Source organism: Pongo pygmaeus, chromosome 1, assembly GCF_028885625.2.
Source record: "Pongo pygmaeus isolate AG05252 chromosome 1, NHGRI_mPonPyg2-v2.0_pri, whole genome shotgun sequence".
Taxonomy (NCBI): domain Eukaryota; kingdom Metazoa; phylum Chordata; class Mammalia; order Primates; family Hominidae; genus Pongo; species Pongo pygmaeus.
In genome coordinates this window covers 5,032,597-5,048,194 of record NC_072373.2, presented here as the reverse complement: position 1 = coordinate 5,048,194, position 15,598 = coordinate 5,032,597, and the positions used below count along the sequence as shown (strand labels likewise).

General features: G+C 43.1%; 1 protein-coding gene across 8 annotated transcripts; it reads left to right on the top strand.

The window, feature by feature from the left end:
• The first annotated feature begins 5,412 nt into the window (after positions 1 to 5,412).
• ZBTB18 (zinc finger and BTB domain containing 18) lies at positions 5,413 to 14,029 on the top strand. 8 transcript variants are annotated; one of them, XM_063670604.1, is made up of 3 exons: positions 5,419 to 5,546; positions 9,732 to 9,761; positions 10,349 to 14,029. In XM_063670604.1, exon 3 carries the CDS (start codon positions 10,363 to 10,365, stop codon positions 11,929 to 11,931), a length of 1,569 nt encoding a protein of 522 aa, XP_063526674.1. In that variant the 5' UTR covers positions 5,419 to 5,546; positions 9,732 to 9,761; positions 10,349 to 10,362; the 3' UTR covers positions 11,932 to 14,029. The 8 variants fall into 8 exon arrangements, with proteins under 8 accessions (XP_054302457.1, XP_063526674.1, XP_054302446.1 ...); XM_054446471.2 differs by lacking the exon at positions 9,732 to 9,761 and adding an exon at positions 7,923 to 8,006; XM_063670605.1 differs by lacking the exons at positions 5,419 to 5,546; positions 9,732 to 9,761 and adding an exon at positions 6,048 to 8,006 and having other exon boundaries at positions 10,349 to 11,036; positions 11,149 to 14,029.
• Positions 14,030 to 15,598: the final 1,569 nt, after the last annotated feature.

Here is a 15,598-nt window from a genome sequence, read left to right as displayed (position 1 = left end):
TTTGTCCAGTGGATTCACAATGACATTTATGTATACATAATGAAGATATAAGAGGGAATGATATTATTTCATGTATTGTTGGCACCCAGCACATGGTGGGAACTTAACAAGAACCATGATAATGCAGTTTTGTGTTTCTCTAACATATACTAAGTTCTTAGTAAATAATTTCTAGATGTATCATTTTCCTTTCTGCTTGTTTAAATCCAAGAAGGTGCTGCATTCAAGAGTGAAGCAAGCACAAAAGAAAAGGAAAAATCTCTCCCTGGAGGAGAATGCAGACAGACAGACAGACGCTATTTGTATCTTTGGGTCTGAAGCACAGCAGCTAACACACAGTAGGTGTGAGGCATCAATATTACCTGGTAACCTCTCTTGTTCTGTTCATTTCACCTTTTCTAAGTTCATTTGCAACCCGAATTTCTACAAACTCCAATTTAAGCAACGTAATACAAGTAAGAATATTAGCATTCAAATATTTAGAAGTTTTATCCTCTCATTTTGAACAAAACAACTTCTATTTACTAATACTGTACAACATTTTAGCACAATTGATACCCCTGAAGACTTCCATCACTGAAGAAGGGGTTCTGAATATCATAGGTTCATATTAAATCTTTCTTTAGTAGAATTTACTCATCTGGAAGTCACATGTTTAGTTGGGTTATTTTAAATGGTAAATCTTAAAAAGCCCACAGATGAAACGAGTGCATCTTTTAATTACCCAAAGTAATGCAGGCTTCAACACCACAGATTAACTCCAACATCTGGTATTTGAAGGCATGTGATTTTTAAGGATGGTAGACTTGCCTTTAGAAATTTGTTTTGTTTAGGATAGCCTTTAAATAATTTTTAACTGATTAAACTCCCACCAGTGAATGATACAAAGGCATCCTATGTAGCAAGGAAGCCAGCCAGCCTGGGGTTCAAAAGTGGCCTGGGATTATATACAAAGTGAACGATGAATATATTTATAGCGCTAAGTTAACAAGAAAAGCCATCGTTGTGTGCATTTTTTTTTTCCATATGCTGTAACGTATAATGTATTTTATGGGGAGACTGGAGGAGACAGAGGGGAGAGAGAGAGAGAATGAGAAGAGGGTTGTGAGTTGGGTGGCTACTGAAATACCTCTTTGCTTTTTTCCTACATTCTCTGAAGTGGCCTGTCTTAGTCCCAACCAAGCCTGAACTATTGGCCTCCTTCAGCCATTATGCTGTCTGTAAAAGCACTGATTTACAGTAAGCAACAAAAAACTGGCTACACAGGAAAAAGAGTTTTAGGGAGACTATCCTTTGCTCCTCTCTGCCCTTAAGCCTCAGCAGGTTGGAATCACTGGTGTAGGTTCATTCTGCTTTCATTGGCATACCACCAATGCCTGCTGCAAATCTGCTAAGGACTTCTCCTCAAGAGTTTATGACATTATTTCTACCTTCAGGGCTGAGAATCAGGCTGAATTATCTCCAATTTAGGGCTTACCATAGTTTAGGAATTTAATAGATTCAAGTATCACAGAATTTATAACCCAGGGAATGATTTGACATAGAATGTGCTTTGCAGAATTATAAATATATTTTATAGATAAGATTAGAATATATTATAGAGAATTATAAATACATAAAATATGTATTTTAAGAATGATGCTATATAAAATATGCTCCCTGTTCACTTCATTGTTGTGATGTGTGTTCTGGTTTGTTCATTTACTTTTTTTTTAAATCACTGTCTCAACTGTGTTTCAGTGTTTCCTTTTCCCTTTAGACCATATCAACCTGTTCATTTCTATATGCCAGAAGAGAGACGAGACACAGAGAGAAAAAAAACTAAGTAAGTTCATAGAGTTTCATGTATGCTCTAATATTGAAAGTGAGTGGGCTTAATAGAAGCTTGAACAAACTTTCCAGTTTAGTATATTTTTTCTCTCTAGGTTCAAAATCAGGTTGACCTCTACTTATGTTTTGTTAGATTTTATAGTTATTATATTATCAATATAATACCTTCAAATACCTGGTATTTTACTATTGTTTGCCTCCCTAATTTTTAAAGAAAAATTCCATTCCTGTAGGAAATTAATACATTTATAAAATATCAATATCCAAAACTAGTTTCCAAGATAACTTTTTCAATGTGACCTATTGCATAAAGTGTAATAAAAACACTGAGTTTTTTTAGAGATTTGAGCTGTGGTTCACACTTAAAAGTTAGACATTCATTTTATGGAGCTGCTCATCAAATTAAATTTTATTTGATCCATCAACATTTTATACTATTAAATTGTTATTAGTTGAAATGAATACGTTATTAGCACATAAAACTTGTTCCCCGGCAAGAAAGATTCATTTGTATCACTTTTAATTTCAGGACACTTAGAAAAGTATGGATTAACTAGAACTGTACAGGACTGGATTCCTCCAGAAAGAAAGTATGGTATCTTTTCCCAAGAGCTTAGAATGTATACTTTTTGCCCTTTTCTCCCCCACTGTGGGGGGCTGGGGAGAAGTATAGATTATTAGCTAAAAAACAAACAAACAAACAAAAATGACAAACTCTGTCAAGTAGCTGTGTGTCTTGGTAATTTGCTCAGCCTGTTATATAGTGGTAAACACCCTACTTTGAGGTGCTTACTTGAGGGGGATATTTAGACTTTGACTTACTACCTTCCAGGGTTCCAATGGGTATTAAATAAAAATAGTACTCATTCTGTATTATGACTCCTCCGATATCAGCCTACTTTTACTCACAATTTTCATGGTGATAACTTTCCAAAGGATTAAAAGCATCATCTGTACGATAAGTTTATAAGACAGTTTAAAACAAAGAGAGTAAAAACCATTTATTTAAATGTGAAAAAAAGGGCATAAAAGACAGACACTAGGGGACTCTGGAGAAAATGGTTGTAGCAATTGAGGGGCAACTGATTTGCTTCCTTAAATATCCATTTAATCTGTATTTCCTGGCCACACTGCTCAGTTCCCAAAATGGATTCTAGTAATGACTGTTAGGGAAATACAATACACACACACACACACACACACACACACACACACACACACACAGAGGTTACAATTTTTGATATATCAATGTCTCCTCCACATCTTTGGGGCTGTTACTCTACTTGTAGGTACATTCTATAAAACACTTTGTTAGAGCTATGCCTTGGCTTTAGATGCAGTAGAGCTGAGTTTCTAAGCTTTTTGTAGATAATCTGAGTGTCCTAATATTTTCATGAATTGTTTAATATCCTGACACTATCAATTACTTTATGTCTACTCACGTAGAGATCTGTCACTCTCCTTAATTTTAACTTTTAGTAGATGAGAAACAGCTTTGATAACGCAAACATTTCTTTTTCCCTGAATTAGTTGGTAAAACATATACTTTTCACATCTCATTTTGTATGCCTGTGTATTTCATCCGTGAATAACATTTATTCCTTACCTTGAAACAGGTCAGACTGAAATTGGGCCTTCTACCACTAGACTGAAAAGACCTAGAATTCATCGACAGCACAGATACAATAGCCTTCATGGAATACAAAAACTCCAATTTTCATAGGATATCTTTGACCTCAGTGATGAATCATGAGGGCGTAGAGGGTTGAGAAAAAAGTAGGCACATCACTACTGTTTCTAACCAGATATCTCAAAGCTATTTCAGTTCCAGGAATTCTGTCTGCTCCTGTTTTTACTTCATTAGCAATTCAACATGTCTGATTTGCCCACACAATACTTTCCAGCTACTCTACCCATTTGACCTGGAACAAAGTGAAAGCACATTTTGCCCAGTTGAAAGGTCTCCTGGCAAGTTGGTTAGCAACAGGCTTGCCAGTCTGGGTTCTGTTAGCAAAGAATAAACACAGTGCATTAGACAATGACTAGTGGACTGACTTCCTCACTATGAAGTTGTTTTTTTTTTTTCTATTTTATTTTTTTCAGCCATTCCCCCTCGCCCACTTGTTATTCAACTTTTACTTGTAATTCTTGCCTCAACACGATTTCCAATTTCTTGACGGCAGACATTTCCACATGTCTTTGTGGCTGTGATTAAAGCAGTTTAATTGCCAAGAACAGGTATCGAGTAAAAGTCTATTTGAAGGAAAGAAAAGCGACACAGCAGTCTTACATCGTCCCTCGGTAGTTTAAAGTTGTGGCTACATACGTATCAATTAACGAATCAAGCTGAGGCATCTGCAAGTACCAATTTTACTGTAATGCTCTAAAATTTGGTCACTTGGGGAAGTCTTTACTTGTAACAGTGTAAGTACACAAGGGACAGGAGAGTTTTGCGAGAAAGACAGGCGCTCTGCCCTGTTCCGCCCGTGACATGATGACGTAAGAACGACTCCCAGAAACTGCCTGAATTGCTCGCGTCCCCAGTTCCCCGATGTGCACCTGGGCGCGGGACGCCGCAGGACGGAGCGAGAGCGCTCCTCGGTCCCGCTCCCCTGCGCACGGGCCGGCGAGGACCCGGGCGTCTTCACCCCCACAGGAAGGAGCAGAGAGAGACACCCCAAGTCGGCCTCGAGTCATCCGTGTCCCCGGGTGCCCTGCCTCTCCAGGATACCTGCGTTAACTCGCAGCAGCCAAGCCCCACTACGTTCAAAAGTGTGTTTGTGGTTGTCACAGTGCACACCGAAAAGCTCGCTCCGCACCCGCAGAGTGCGCGGGGCCTCTGAGCCTGGAAACAAGCCCCTCCCAGCGCAGCTGTCGCCGCCGCCTGCGGGCTCCTTTCACTTTCTCACGGCCAAGTCACCCAGAGGGGCGCCGCTGCTGCCACCACCGCTGCGCCCGAGGACTCCGCCCCGCCCCGCTTCGCTCCGGGCCCCCGCCCGCCCGAGCCCCGCCCACCCCAACAGTTGCTGCCTGCGATTGGAACGCGCGGGAGGGCAGCTACGGCTCGCCACCCCCATTGGCTGGGCCCTCTTGTCAGTCCGACGACTGCCCGCCACCCCCTCCGCCTTCCCGAAGAGCCGCCTTCCCATTGGAGGAGTCTGAGGGCTGGGGGCGGGCGGGGAGCGCCGGTCCAGCCGCTTTCGGTCAATCGCAGAAGCCCAACGCCCGGAGGGAGGGAGGCAGGGGAAGGAGAGGGGCGGACTGAGGGTGGGGGGAACATCTGGCCGGCGCCGCCGCGTGCGTGCGTGGTGCGTCCTCCCGCCCCCTCCCCTCCCCCTCCCCCGCGCCCGCCCCCCCCGCCCCCGCCCCCCCACCCGGCCCGGTGGCTCCGCGCTCGCTCCCTCGCTCGCTCCCTCGCTGTGTCTGGCAGGCTGCGGCCGCCGCTGGGCTGCTGCCATGGGGAGCCGTTGAGAGTGGGGCCCTCTTCGCTCCGCCGCGCTCCTCCGGCTGCCAGCGGGGGTGGGCGGGAGGGAGGGGCGGGGGGGAGCGGGCGACGGAGCCGGGATTGGGGGGTGGGGGGGCCGGGAGGGAGGGGGGCAAGAGCCAGAGGAAGCCCACCAAGTCCGGCGGCGGCGGCGGCGGCCGGGAGGAGGAGGAGGAGGAGGCGGAGGACGCGGCGGCGGCGGCGGGGACGCGGTGACTTAGGGCCGCTCCGTGTGAGTCCCGGTGCCGGCCCCTGGCCCCTGACCCGGCGCCCCCTCCGCGCCCCGGCACCCCGGCGGGCGGGGTGCGCCAGCTGTGCGGCCCCGGCCCGCTGGGCGGCTGGGCGGCGCGGGCGGAGGGCCGGCCGGGCCGGGGACGCCCCCGCGAGTGGAGTTAGTTTGTGTGGTTGGAGCTGTTGGGGCGGCGGGGGGCGGCGCAGCTGCGGGAGGCCCGGGCGCGGGGACGGGGCCGCTGCAGCTGCGGGGTCGGGCGGGGTGCGGGTTCCCGGCTCCGCGCCGCGCCCCCGCGGGCCGGTGCAGCTGCGGCGCGGGGCGGGCTCCCGGCCGGTGCAGCTGCGGTGGCGCCTCTCGGGTGCGGAGGGCGGCGGGCTGGGGGAGGGGGCTTGGGAGCCGCCGCAGCTGCAGTGGCGCCCGGGACGGCCGCGGCTCCGGGGACCGGTGCAGCTGCAGTGGCGCCCGGGGGAGGGGGCCGGCGGGGGAGGGGGCCCTCCCGGGCTGGTGCAGTTGCCCGGAGGCCCCGGGGGCTCGCGCGTCGCGGCGTCGGGGAAGCGGTAGCAACCACTCTCCTCCCGCTGGCTGCTTCTTATGACTTTTCTTTTGTTGTTGCTGTGACCCGGGTCTGTTTTCTCCTCTGTTGTTTAAGGTGTTTTCCTGCTGCACCGGCTCTACGCCCTCCACCTCCTTCCCTGTGGTTTTAACCTTCCTCTTTCCCCGTGTGTTTTATGCACGGCGAACTACGTAAAGATTTGCATTGCTTCCCCACTCGGCACCCCCGCCCCCACCTCTCTGAAAAACCAAACCCCAACCTCACAAAACCTCTATGGATCCGCGGTAGCGAGACGTGAAGGGGTTGATTTGTGGAGTGGGAGTCGCTGGCCCATTGCGGTGCTTGGGACTCATTAAACTGTCACTCACCCCCCACCCCACTGGGTAAATGGGGTGATTAATGTCTGATATATTGGAATGGGTCGAGGGCATTTGTGGAGAATAGGTGGTGTGGCTGGGAGGAAATTGATCTCCCAAAGATGTCTCCTGGACTAAGCGTTCATAATTATGTCACTCACCGCGAAGTTGGAGAAAGTTAGGTTTGTGACTTTGGGAAAGCGAGAAGGACAGGACGGAGTCGTCGGGTTTTGTTACTCTTTAACTCTCCGCCACGGCTTTCTAATGGGAACGAAGTGGTTATCACCAGGGCTGGGACGCTGGCACCTCAGGCCCGAGTTCCTTTTCTACCCCTCGCCCTCCCAAGAGTCTGAGGAGATGTATTTGACATTCAGAGATGTCGCAGCACCCTGCCCGGCACCGGTCAGCCCAGCCTGGGTCGCATTACAGTTTCATCAGCTATTAGAAAAGACCCACAAACTGGCTGAAAAGTTCTCAAACTTACTAGACCTGGCTTCCCCCCACACACAGATTTTCTTGTGATCATAAACATTACAGAGTGACCCCCCCCCCCCAAAAAAAAGATTGTTAAGGGACACAGATCAAGGGGAAGGCAAGGTTCTGCTTTTTCTGAGCAGAAAGATCAGATATGCAGGTGCAGCATTCATTTTAAGTGACTGTAGCAGGTTGTATCAGTTTATTAATTGGTCTCGTTGAACTGAAGTACTTTCCAGGATTTCAGAAAGTGCAGTTTCAGCTTGTTGGTACCGAGAATTGAAATTTGCATTGACTGTGGCAGTGTAAGAAATTTTTCTGAGAAGGTAGTTGTAGATAAGTAATTAAATAAGAGTGAAATAATAAGGTGAACCAGTCTGAAGTAATAGTTTTGAACAAGTCTGCCAACATTTGAGACATGTATACCATTATCTCAGCAGAAAAAAATTAAAAAGTGCGGTAATAATGTTGAAATGGGACTGGAGATGTCAAATGGGTTGGTTTAAAAATATCCCTAAACTGCCTTAGAAACTAAACGTTGGAGTTGAATAAAAGTGAATCTGGATTTCCTGAATAGCACCGTGGCTTGAGTGTGCTGTCAGTATGTAAGCCAGTCCACCAACTTAAGACAGAAGTGTTGCTATTCCATAAATACAGTAGAACTCCATATGCTGAGTTTTTCAATTTCTTCTGTTAGAAAGTTTGGAAAAAAAGGAAGACTTTGAAGTATTTTGTTTATACTAACAGAAGAGAAAAGTTCTCCTAAGAAAAAGCTGGTGGCAGGAGTGTAGAGGAGTAGCATATGGCATTAAAAGGAGCACAGCTGGAGGTAGCATTTCCATCTGAACATGATGTCAGAGCAGCTGACAGCCTGCCATCCCTCAGCCTTTTATTCTAACACACAGACAGGGAGTTAGTGTGTGCGGATCTGTGGTGGAGAAGGTATCTCATTCCTCTCTAACATCATCTCCACTTTGCATCTGTCTCTCTTAGTCTGCTTTTTTTCCACCGATGTAACAGACCTGGAGCCAGCAGGACTCAGAGGAAAGGACTTAATCAGGTTTATGTGTCCTAAAGGTAGGAGTAGCAAGAGATTAGATTGAGCATATTTCTGTTTTGGTGTTTTGTTTATTTAATTTTAAAAATCACATTACTTTTCTAACCCAGTTAAGGAATAATATATGAAATTGAGTATTAAATGAACATCTTACTGGAGTTGAAAGTCTTGAGCTTGTTTAGTTTTAATTTTTTATCCCTTTTATTTGAGCGAGTAAATAACTTTAATACACAGAAATATTTCAAGTTTTGAAACGTTAAAAAAGGCTTTAAAATGCTGCTTTTGGAAATCACGTTGGATTAAAATGCTTTTTTGTTGTTCACTGCTATTTAGATTTGATTGGGGTGGTGGTGGTGGGGAAATAGTAAACTGGAATCCAGCATTCAAACTTATATGAGAAGATTATTCTAGTTAAGAAGCTAGATTGTTGTGTAATTAATTCCACTGTGAAACTTTATTCTTCAAAACATTGAGCAGCACTACTGAAACATACAGCTGTAGTGCTTTTGAAACTGCAGGTTTTTAAGAAGAAAAAAAAAACCAAACTTTTGTCCCCAGGAGAATAGTTTGACTGGTTTCCTCATTTCTCTTTCAAATATATATTTAAGAGATCTTTTATTTCAGCATAACAATAATTATTTGCAGGAGTTTTTGTGTTAGCGACTAATTTAGAACTTGTAGATTTGAGCTGCCTGAATTGGCCAGACAGCTGTAATCGCACTCCTCTATTCTTAATCTCTTTATCTGGGCAGCAGCTGCCATATGGCCACAGTCAGCTGGATCAGATGTTTATAAGCTTCCTTCTTCGTCCCTCTCTGTCCTCTCAGCCTCCTAATTTGATCACGGCTACCTTGTGAGCTGCCCTCCAATCTTTATTTTTAGCCTTCTCAAGGATTAGGATTGATGTTAGCTGTGGGGCACTTAAAGTGATTGTATTGTAAATCTTAGTTTATTCTAGCAGTGGCATCTTGCAGAATGTGTTTGGGGTTAGGATAAAGTTTTAGTCTGTCTTGGGCAAAGTGTAGAAGAACAAGAAGAAGGGAAGTAATTTCTGAATATTAAATTAAGTGTATCTATTCCCAAAATGCACTTGCTGAGATGGGTGGTGTGGAGCCTTGCTTCTGGTCACAAGTAAGGGGAAGTCGGGTCTTCTTTATTTTTCAGGAGTTTACCCACTGCAGTTGAATTCTGACCCTTTGTACATCTTTGCCTTTCCCCTCCCTCCATTTCACTTTCCCTCATCAGAAAACAAGGGCAATGATGAATATTTGCAAGAATAGAAGCTAGTGGGAAAACAAAAATATATCAAATTATATTGAAACAAAGTATTTTCTGTTGGCTGAGGTAAGGCAGAACCAGGAAAAAAAAAAAGTTTCTCTTTTTCTAAAAAGGCTTAAAAAAAATGTTGAACCTGTAAAGCTTTTGAGTTTTATTTAAGCGTTGTATGCCTTTATTTTTAAAAGTTTCAATTAATTTTAATATGAAACTCATTTTGCCTTGCAACGGATCAAACTTTAGATGAGAATTTTCAGAGTTAAATAAAGCCCCTCTGGTTCCTAATATTCTAAAAGTACAGTTTCTACAAAGAAATATAACTATTTTTTTCTCAGTTCGTTTTGAAAAATCTTTGGATTTGTTCATAGTAAAGATGATCTTTTCCATCTGTTGGTGCAGCTCCTTCTGATCTCGTACATGTGTGCTATACCTGCAAATCTGAAGGCATTAACATCTGTTTTTATACACAGGGCTTTTGTTGTAACACCCTGACTTTAAAAGTAAGTTGTTTGCTAATTTCTGGACTAATTATGCAATTTCATTTTTTTTTCTTGATTCAGCCAAATGTGTGTGTGTGTGTTTAAACTGTGCTTTCTAAGTACAGTCAAGTAGCAAAAGTAATAAAAAGGATGGTTGAACAAGTTTTCTTGTATGTTCCAGGATATGTTTGGGATTTTTCTTTGTTTATTATATGAGTTATTCCCTTTGAAATTAAAGCTATTTTGTAGGTTTTGTGGGACGTAATTTGATAAGTAGAGTTAATTAAATTTCTTCTGAAAGAGATCTAAATTCTTATTCTTAGTGAGAGACTGTAGTTAAAGGAAGGCTTTTAGAACTTGGGTTCAAGGAAGATGGAGATGCGTCGGAAACTGTTTGGCGGGGATGAGGAAGTTCAGAAAGTGTGCATTTTCCTTCTGGCATTTAGGTCTTGTCCGTGTGATTTGGTGGTGCTTGGGTCATAAGCCTGATTAAAATTCAGGGACATGTACCATGGCGGCCAAAGCGGAATTAATTTTTTTATATGGGGACTAGAGCGCTGAAAAGTTGTTCCTGACCAGGCTCTAATGAGAAATTCCTCTCTCCCCAGGTTATGAAGACAGTATGGAGTTTCCAGACCATAGTAGACATTTGCTGCAGTGTCTGAGCGAGCAGAGACACCAGGGTTTTCTTTGTGACTGCACTGTTCTGGTGGGAGATGCCCAGTTCCGAGCGCACCGAGCTGTACTGGCTTCATGCAGCATGTATTTCCACCTCTTTTACAAGGACCAGCTGGACAAAAGAGACATTGTTCATCTGAACAGCGACATTGTTACAGCCCCCGCTTTCGCTCTCCTGCTTGAATTCATGTATGAAGGGAAACTCCAGTTCAAAGACTTGCCCATTGAAGACGTGCTAGCAGCTGCCAGTTATCTCCACATGTATGACATTGTCAAAGTCTGCAAAAAGAAGCTGAAAGAGAAAGCCAGCACGGAGGCAGACAGCACCAAAAAGGAAGAAGATGCTTCAAGTTGTTCGGACAAAGTCGAGAGTCTGTCCGATGGCAGCAGCCACATGGCAGGCGATCTGCCCAGTGATGAAGATGAAGGAGAAGATGAAAAATTGAACATCCTGCCCAGCAAAAGGGACTTGGCGGCCGAGCCTGGGAACATGTGGATGCGATTGCCCTCAGACTCAGCAGGCATCCCCCAGGCTGGCGGAGAGGCAGAGCCACACGCCACAGCAGCTGGAAAAACAGTAGCCAGCCCCTGCAGCTCAACAGAGTCTTTGTCCCAGAGGTCTGTCACCTCCGTGAGGGATTCGGCAGATGTTGACTGTGTGCTGGACCTGTCTGTCAAGTCCAGCCTTTCAGGAGTTGAAAATCTGAACAGCTCTTATTTCTCTTCACAGGACGTGCTGAGAAGCAAGCTGGTGCAGGTGAAGGTGGAGAAAGAGGCTTCCTGTGATGAGAGTGATGTTGGCACTAATGACTATGACATGGAACATAGCACTGTGAAAGAAAGTGTGAGCACTAATAACAGGGTACAGTATGAGCCGGCCCATCTGGCTCCCCTGAGGGAGGACTCGGTCTTGAGGGAGCTGGACCGGGAGGACAAAGCCAGCGATGATGAGATGATGACCCCAGAAAGCGAGCGTGTCCAGGTGGAGGGAGGCATGGAGAGCAGTCTGCTCCCCTACGTCTCCAATATCCTGAGCCCCGCGGGCCAGATCTTCATGTGCCCCCTGTGCAACAAGGTCTTCCCCAGCCCCCACATCCTGCAGATCCACCTGAGCACGCACTTCCGCGAGCAGGACGGCATCCGCAGCAAGCCTGCCGCCGATGTCAACGTGCCCACGTGCTCGCTGTGTGGGAAGACTTTCTCTTGCATGTACACCCTCAAGCGCCACGAGAGGACTCACTCGGGGGAGAAGCCCTACACATGCACCCAGTGCGGCAAGAGCTTCCAGTACTCGCACAACCTGAGCCGCCACGCCGTGGTGCACACCCGCGAGAAGCCGCACGCCTGCAAGTGGTGCGAGCGCAGGTTCACGCAGTCCGGGGACCTGTACAGACACATCCGCAAGTTCCACTGTGAGTTGGTGAACTCCTTGTCGGTCAAAAGCGAAGCACTGAGCTTGCCTACTGTCAGAGACTGGACCTTAGAAGATAGCTCTCAAGAACTTTGGAAATAATTTTATATATATATAAATAATATATATATATATATATATACATATATATAAATAGATCTCTATATAGTTGTGGTACGGTCTAAAAGCAGTCTTGTTTCCTGGAAATAAAAAGTTGGGATATTAACTTGTTTTTGCACTTTAGAATAGCATGAGAATCTCACTAATTTAGCATTCTGATAAAAGAAACTTTAGAGCAAGTCAGAATAGAGAGGTGTTTTTCCTTTGAGGGGGTAGGGGAAGTAAGCCAATAATAACCTTTTAAACAAATCGTCCTGTCACAAAATGCTTTCATATGGCTTAATTTTGTCAACACTGCATTGTCTTTTGAGCTCTTTTTTTCCCCCCCAACAAAGTTTTTTTTTTTTTTTTAAAGTAGAAATTCCCTCCAGTTTTATTAGCCTCTTTATATGTCTCAAATTGCATGAATTTTTTCTGGCTGTTGGAAACCTGAATGCTTTTAGACCCAAATGGAAAATTTCTGAAATGCTGGATTATCTATTTTTAAACAAGCAGTTGACTTAAAACTTTCTGTGGCAACTTCTGGTTTTCTGACGGTTCCCAGTGAGAGAAATGCTGAAAGTACACTGGGATCACTGGGACACTGTCTTATGAAGGTTTGCTTGGGATGAAAAAGGATATTGCAGCTTCAGCAGTGTTGAACTGTGTTTAAAATGTGAATTACTGTTATTGTATACTGTAATTGATTACATGGGCTGGGGGGGTGTCAAAGAACTTGACAGGTTGTGTTGATGCTCTTAGTTGAGTCTTGAAAAGTAAATATTAACGCTACAGAAATGCATGAGTTTCAATATATTTTTTGTCTTTGTTTGCATTGTATAACTTTAACGAGTGAGTTTAAAATTATTTAATTTCCTTAGAAAAATAGCACCATTTGGAAAAAAAACTGGTGTTATGAAGAACGTAAATGCACTGTTTTTATTTTTATTTTATATAATTTAAATTGACTTTCCCACTGTCTTTAAGTTGAAACTGTTAAGCTGAATAAAAACTTAAGCTGCAAATTGATAACTTCGCTACATAACAAGGAAAATATAAATGTTTACAAACAGCTTAAAGATTGCATGTGCAGTGTGCATTTATAACAAACTTCTAATTGCACAAAACCCATGCCAGCTCAGAGTTTAGGTGTACACATTTACCCAGTTGAGCATTTTTAGAATAACTACTGCACAAGTTGACAATAGGTCATTCTCTCTTTTTTTTTGTTTGCTCCCTTTTTCTTTTTCTCCCCTTCTTCCTTACCCTCCCTCCCTTACTCTCCCCCCCACCACCCTCCACCCCCAACTCATGAAAAGATTCTATGGACTGAAAAAGCCCCAGGCTGAAAGGACTGGACTGCCTTGATTGACATGGGGAAGGGGGTTAGTAGACTATGTGGATTGCGGCAGCAGAGGCTGCAGCCTAACGTGTGGTTTTAATGACCAGCACGCAAGGCAAAAGCATTTTGCACAGTGTTTGTTTTCCTGTCTTGCACTTACAAATAAGGTCTATGGGAGTAGCATGGAAAACGTTTGCTGTTTTTCCCTTTTTTTTTTTTAATTGCTTTTGTTTAAAATTTGATCGCCTTAACTACTGTAAACATAGCCTATTTTTGTGCTTAAGATACTGAATGGAAAACTCCATTGTGTGTTGCTGGACTGTTTTGGAAATATTTGGTTAAATGTGTGTTAATTTGGCTGTAATGGCATTTAAAGCAAACAAACAAACAAAAAAAGCTGTGAAAATGGCCTTGGAGCATTATCTTTAGTTACTTGAAGAGTTTCTAGTTTTTTTAAAATACAGTTTATGTTAAAATAATTTTTATTAATTTAGAGAAGACAATCAATGTCTGTGAGAAAACGGACTTTCTTTTGGATTTTCTTTTTGTGGTCATTGTGAGTGATTGCTTTTTCCTTTTCTTAGTTTCACATTCTTCCTTTGTTCTAAAACTTAGACTGACATCTAGCTTTGACAATCATAGTATGTTTTATTTTCCTGAGGGGGGAATAACTTATAATGCTGTTTAGTTTTGTACTATTGGTGTGTTGGTGAATTTTTAAACTGTGTGCTAACTGCAATAAATTATATGAACTGAGAATTTCTTGTGTGTATTTTTTATTGTGATTATGTAGTGTATAGATTCTAAATGTGTATCGTACCTGGCATCTTTAATATCAATTCTATTCGGAGTTTATGAAATTATTAGAATGCCTTAAATCACTCGAATGGAAAATGTGTAAACATTCTAGTCACTTAAGAAGATACTAAATGCACATTTAAAAACTGACCCGTTTTCACAATCTACATCAAGAATGTTGAGGTAATTCCCTAGAAACTCATGAATCATGAAACTATGTGGCAGCATAGGTTTTTAAAAACACACTGTACAACTACTAATCATATACCGTAAGTCACTTTTCATGTGTAATTTTATCCTAAGTTGATTGGTCAAATCTATTCTCCTGTGTTCTGGTTTAAGTGGAAAATTGAAGGAGACCGGATGTTTTAATTTGGAAGACTGCTTGGCTAATGACTGGAATTCTAGGCAATTGAATTAGCAGGCATGCAATTGTTCACGATTAGCTATATACATCCTTTTTGTTGCTGGGAGAACTCAAAAGTTTCCAGGTTTTAATTCTCAAATTTTAATTTAAACACGTAATTAAATACATGGACCATTAAAAGAACTGTGTTCCCTACTTTTTGTGATTGTCCCAACTTTATGCTATCTAGTTGGGTACACGTCAGGGTGAGAAACATTGCTGGTTGACCTGGGTAGGGAATTGACAACACTCACACACGCGGATGATACTGTAGAGGAATTGTCACGAACGACCCTGAGCTCAAGCAGTCAGGTGCAGGCACGGAGAGGTTTTGTAAATCCATGCTTGTCTCTAACTTCCAACCTTAAATAGAAATATGACTATGAAATTTTACATTATTACTGTCAAAAGTAAACTATGTTTATATTCAATGGCCTATAGTAAGGTCACTATTTTTAACCTACAGAAGTGGGATATAAGGTCTGAAGTCTGAAAATGGACCATTTACCAGCTACCTGGTAGCTTTGGGTAGGAGGCCACAGGAGTTTTGTCATGAAGTATAATAACAGAATTTGGAATCCTAATTTCCATCCCCCTGCCTTTTTTTTCTTTTCTAAAACAGAATTTTTAAAGTATGTGACTCACCCTTGGTTTTAACCAGCCAAATACTGTTTCACATGAAAGGGGAATGTACATTTGACCCCCATAGAATAATTTCTTGAGCAGTTACAAGCTTATAAAAAAGGGAGGGAGGGGGACTTCTTATTTTCAGTTCCTATAGTAACTGGTCAAAGTATCTCAAAGCTTCCTGAAGATGTTGAGCGTTTACTTGACAATTTAGTTCTGTGGACTAACATCTAATTTTAAGTGAGGAACATTATCTTAACAATCTTAACTGGATATACTTATAAAAATAATATTTTGACATGATTTGGAAGAAATAACCTCTTAAAACATTCTTTGCAAAACTAGAACAGAATATTAATTACCCAAACTGCCACATTTGATAAGTGAAATGAAGGAATCATTTATTTGCCACATTTAAAAAAGGAAATTAATTTGTCATGTGATCATGTTGGAAACCATTAAAACTGATCCCTTCTTTGACATCTGGCTGATACATA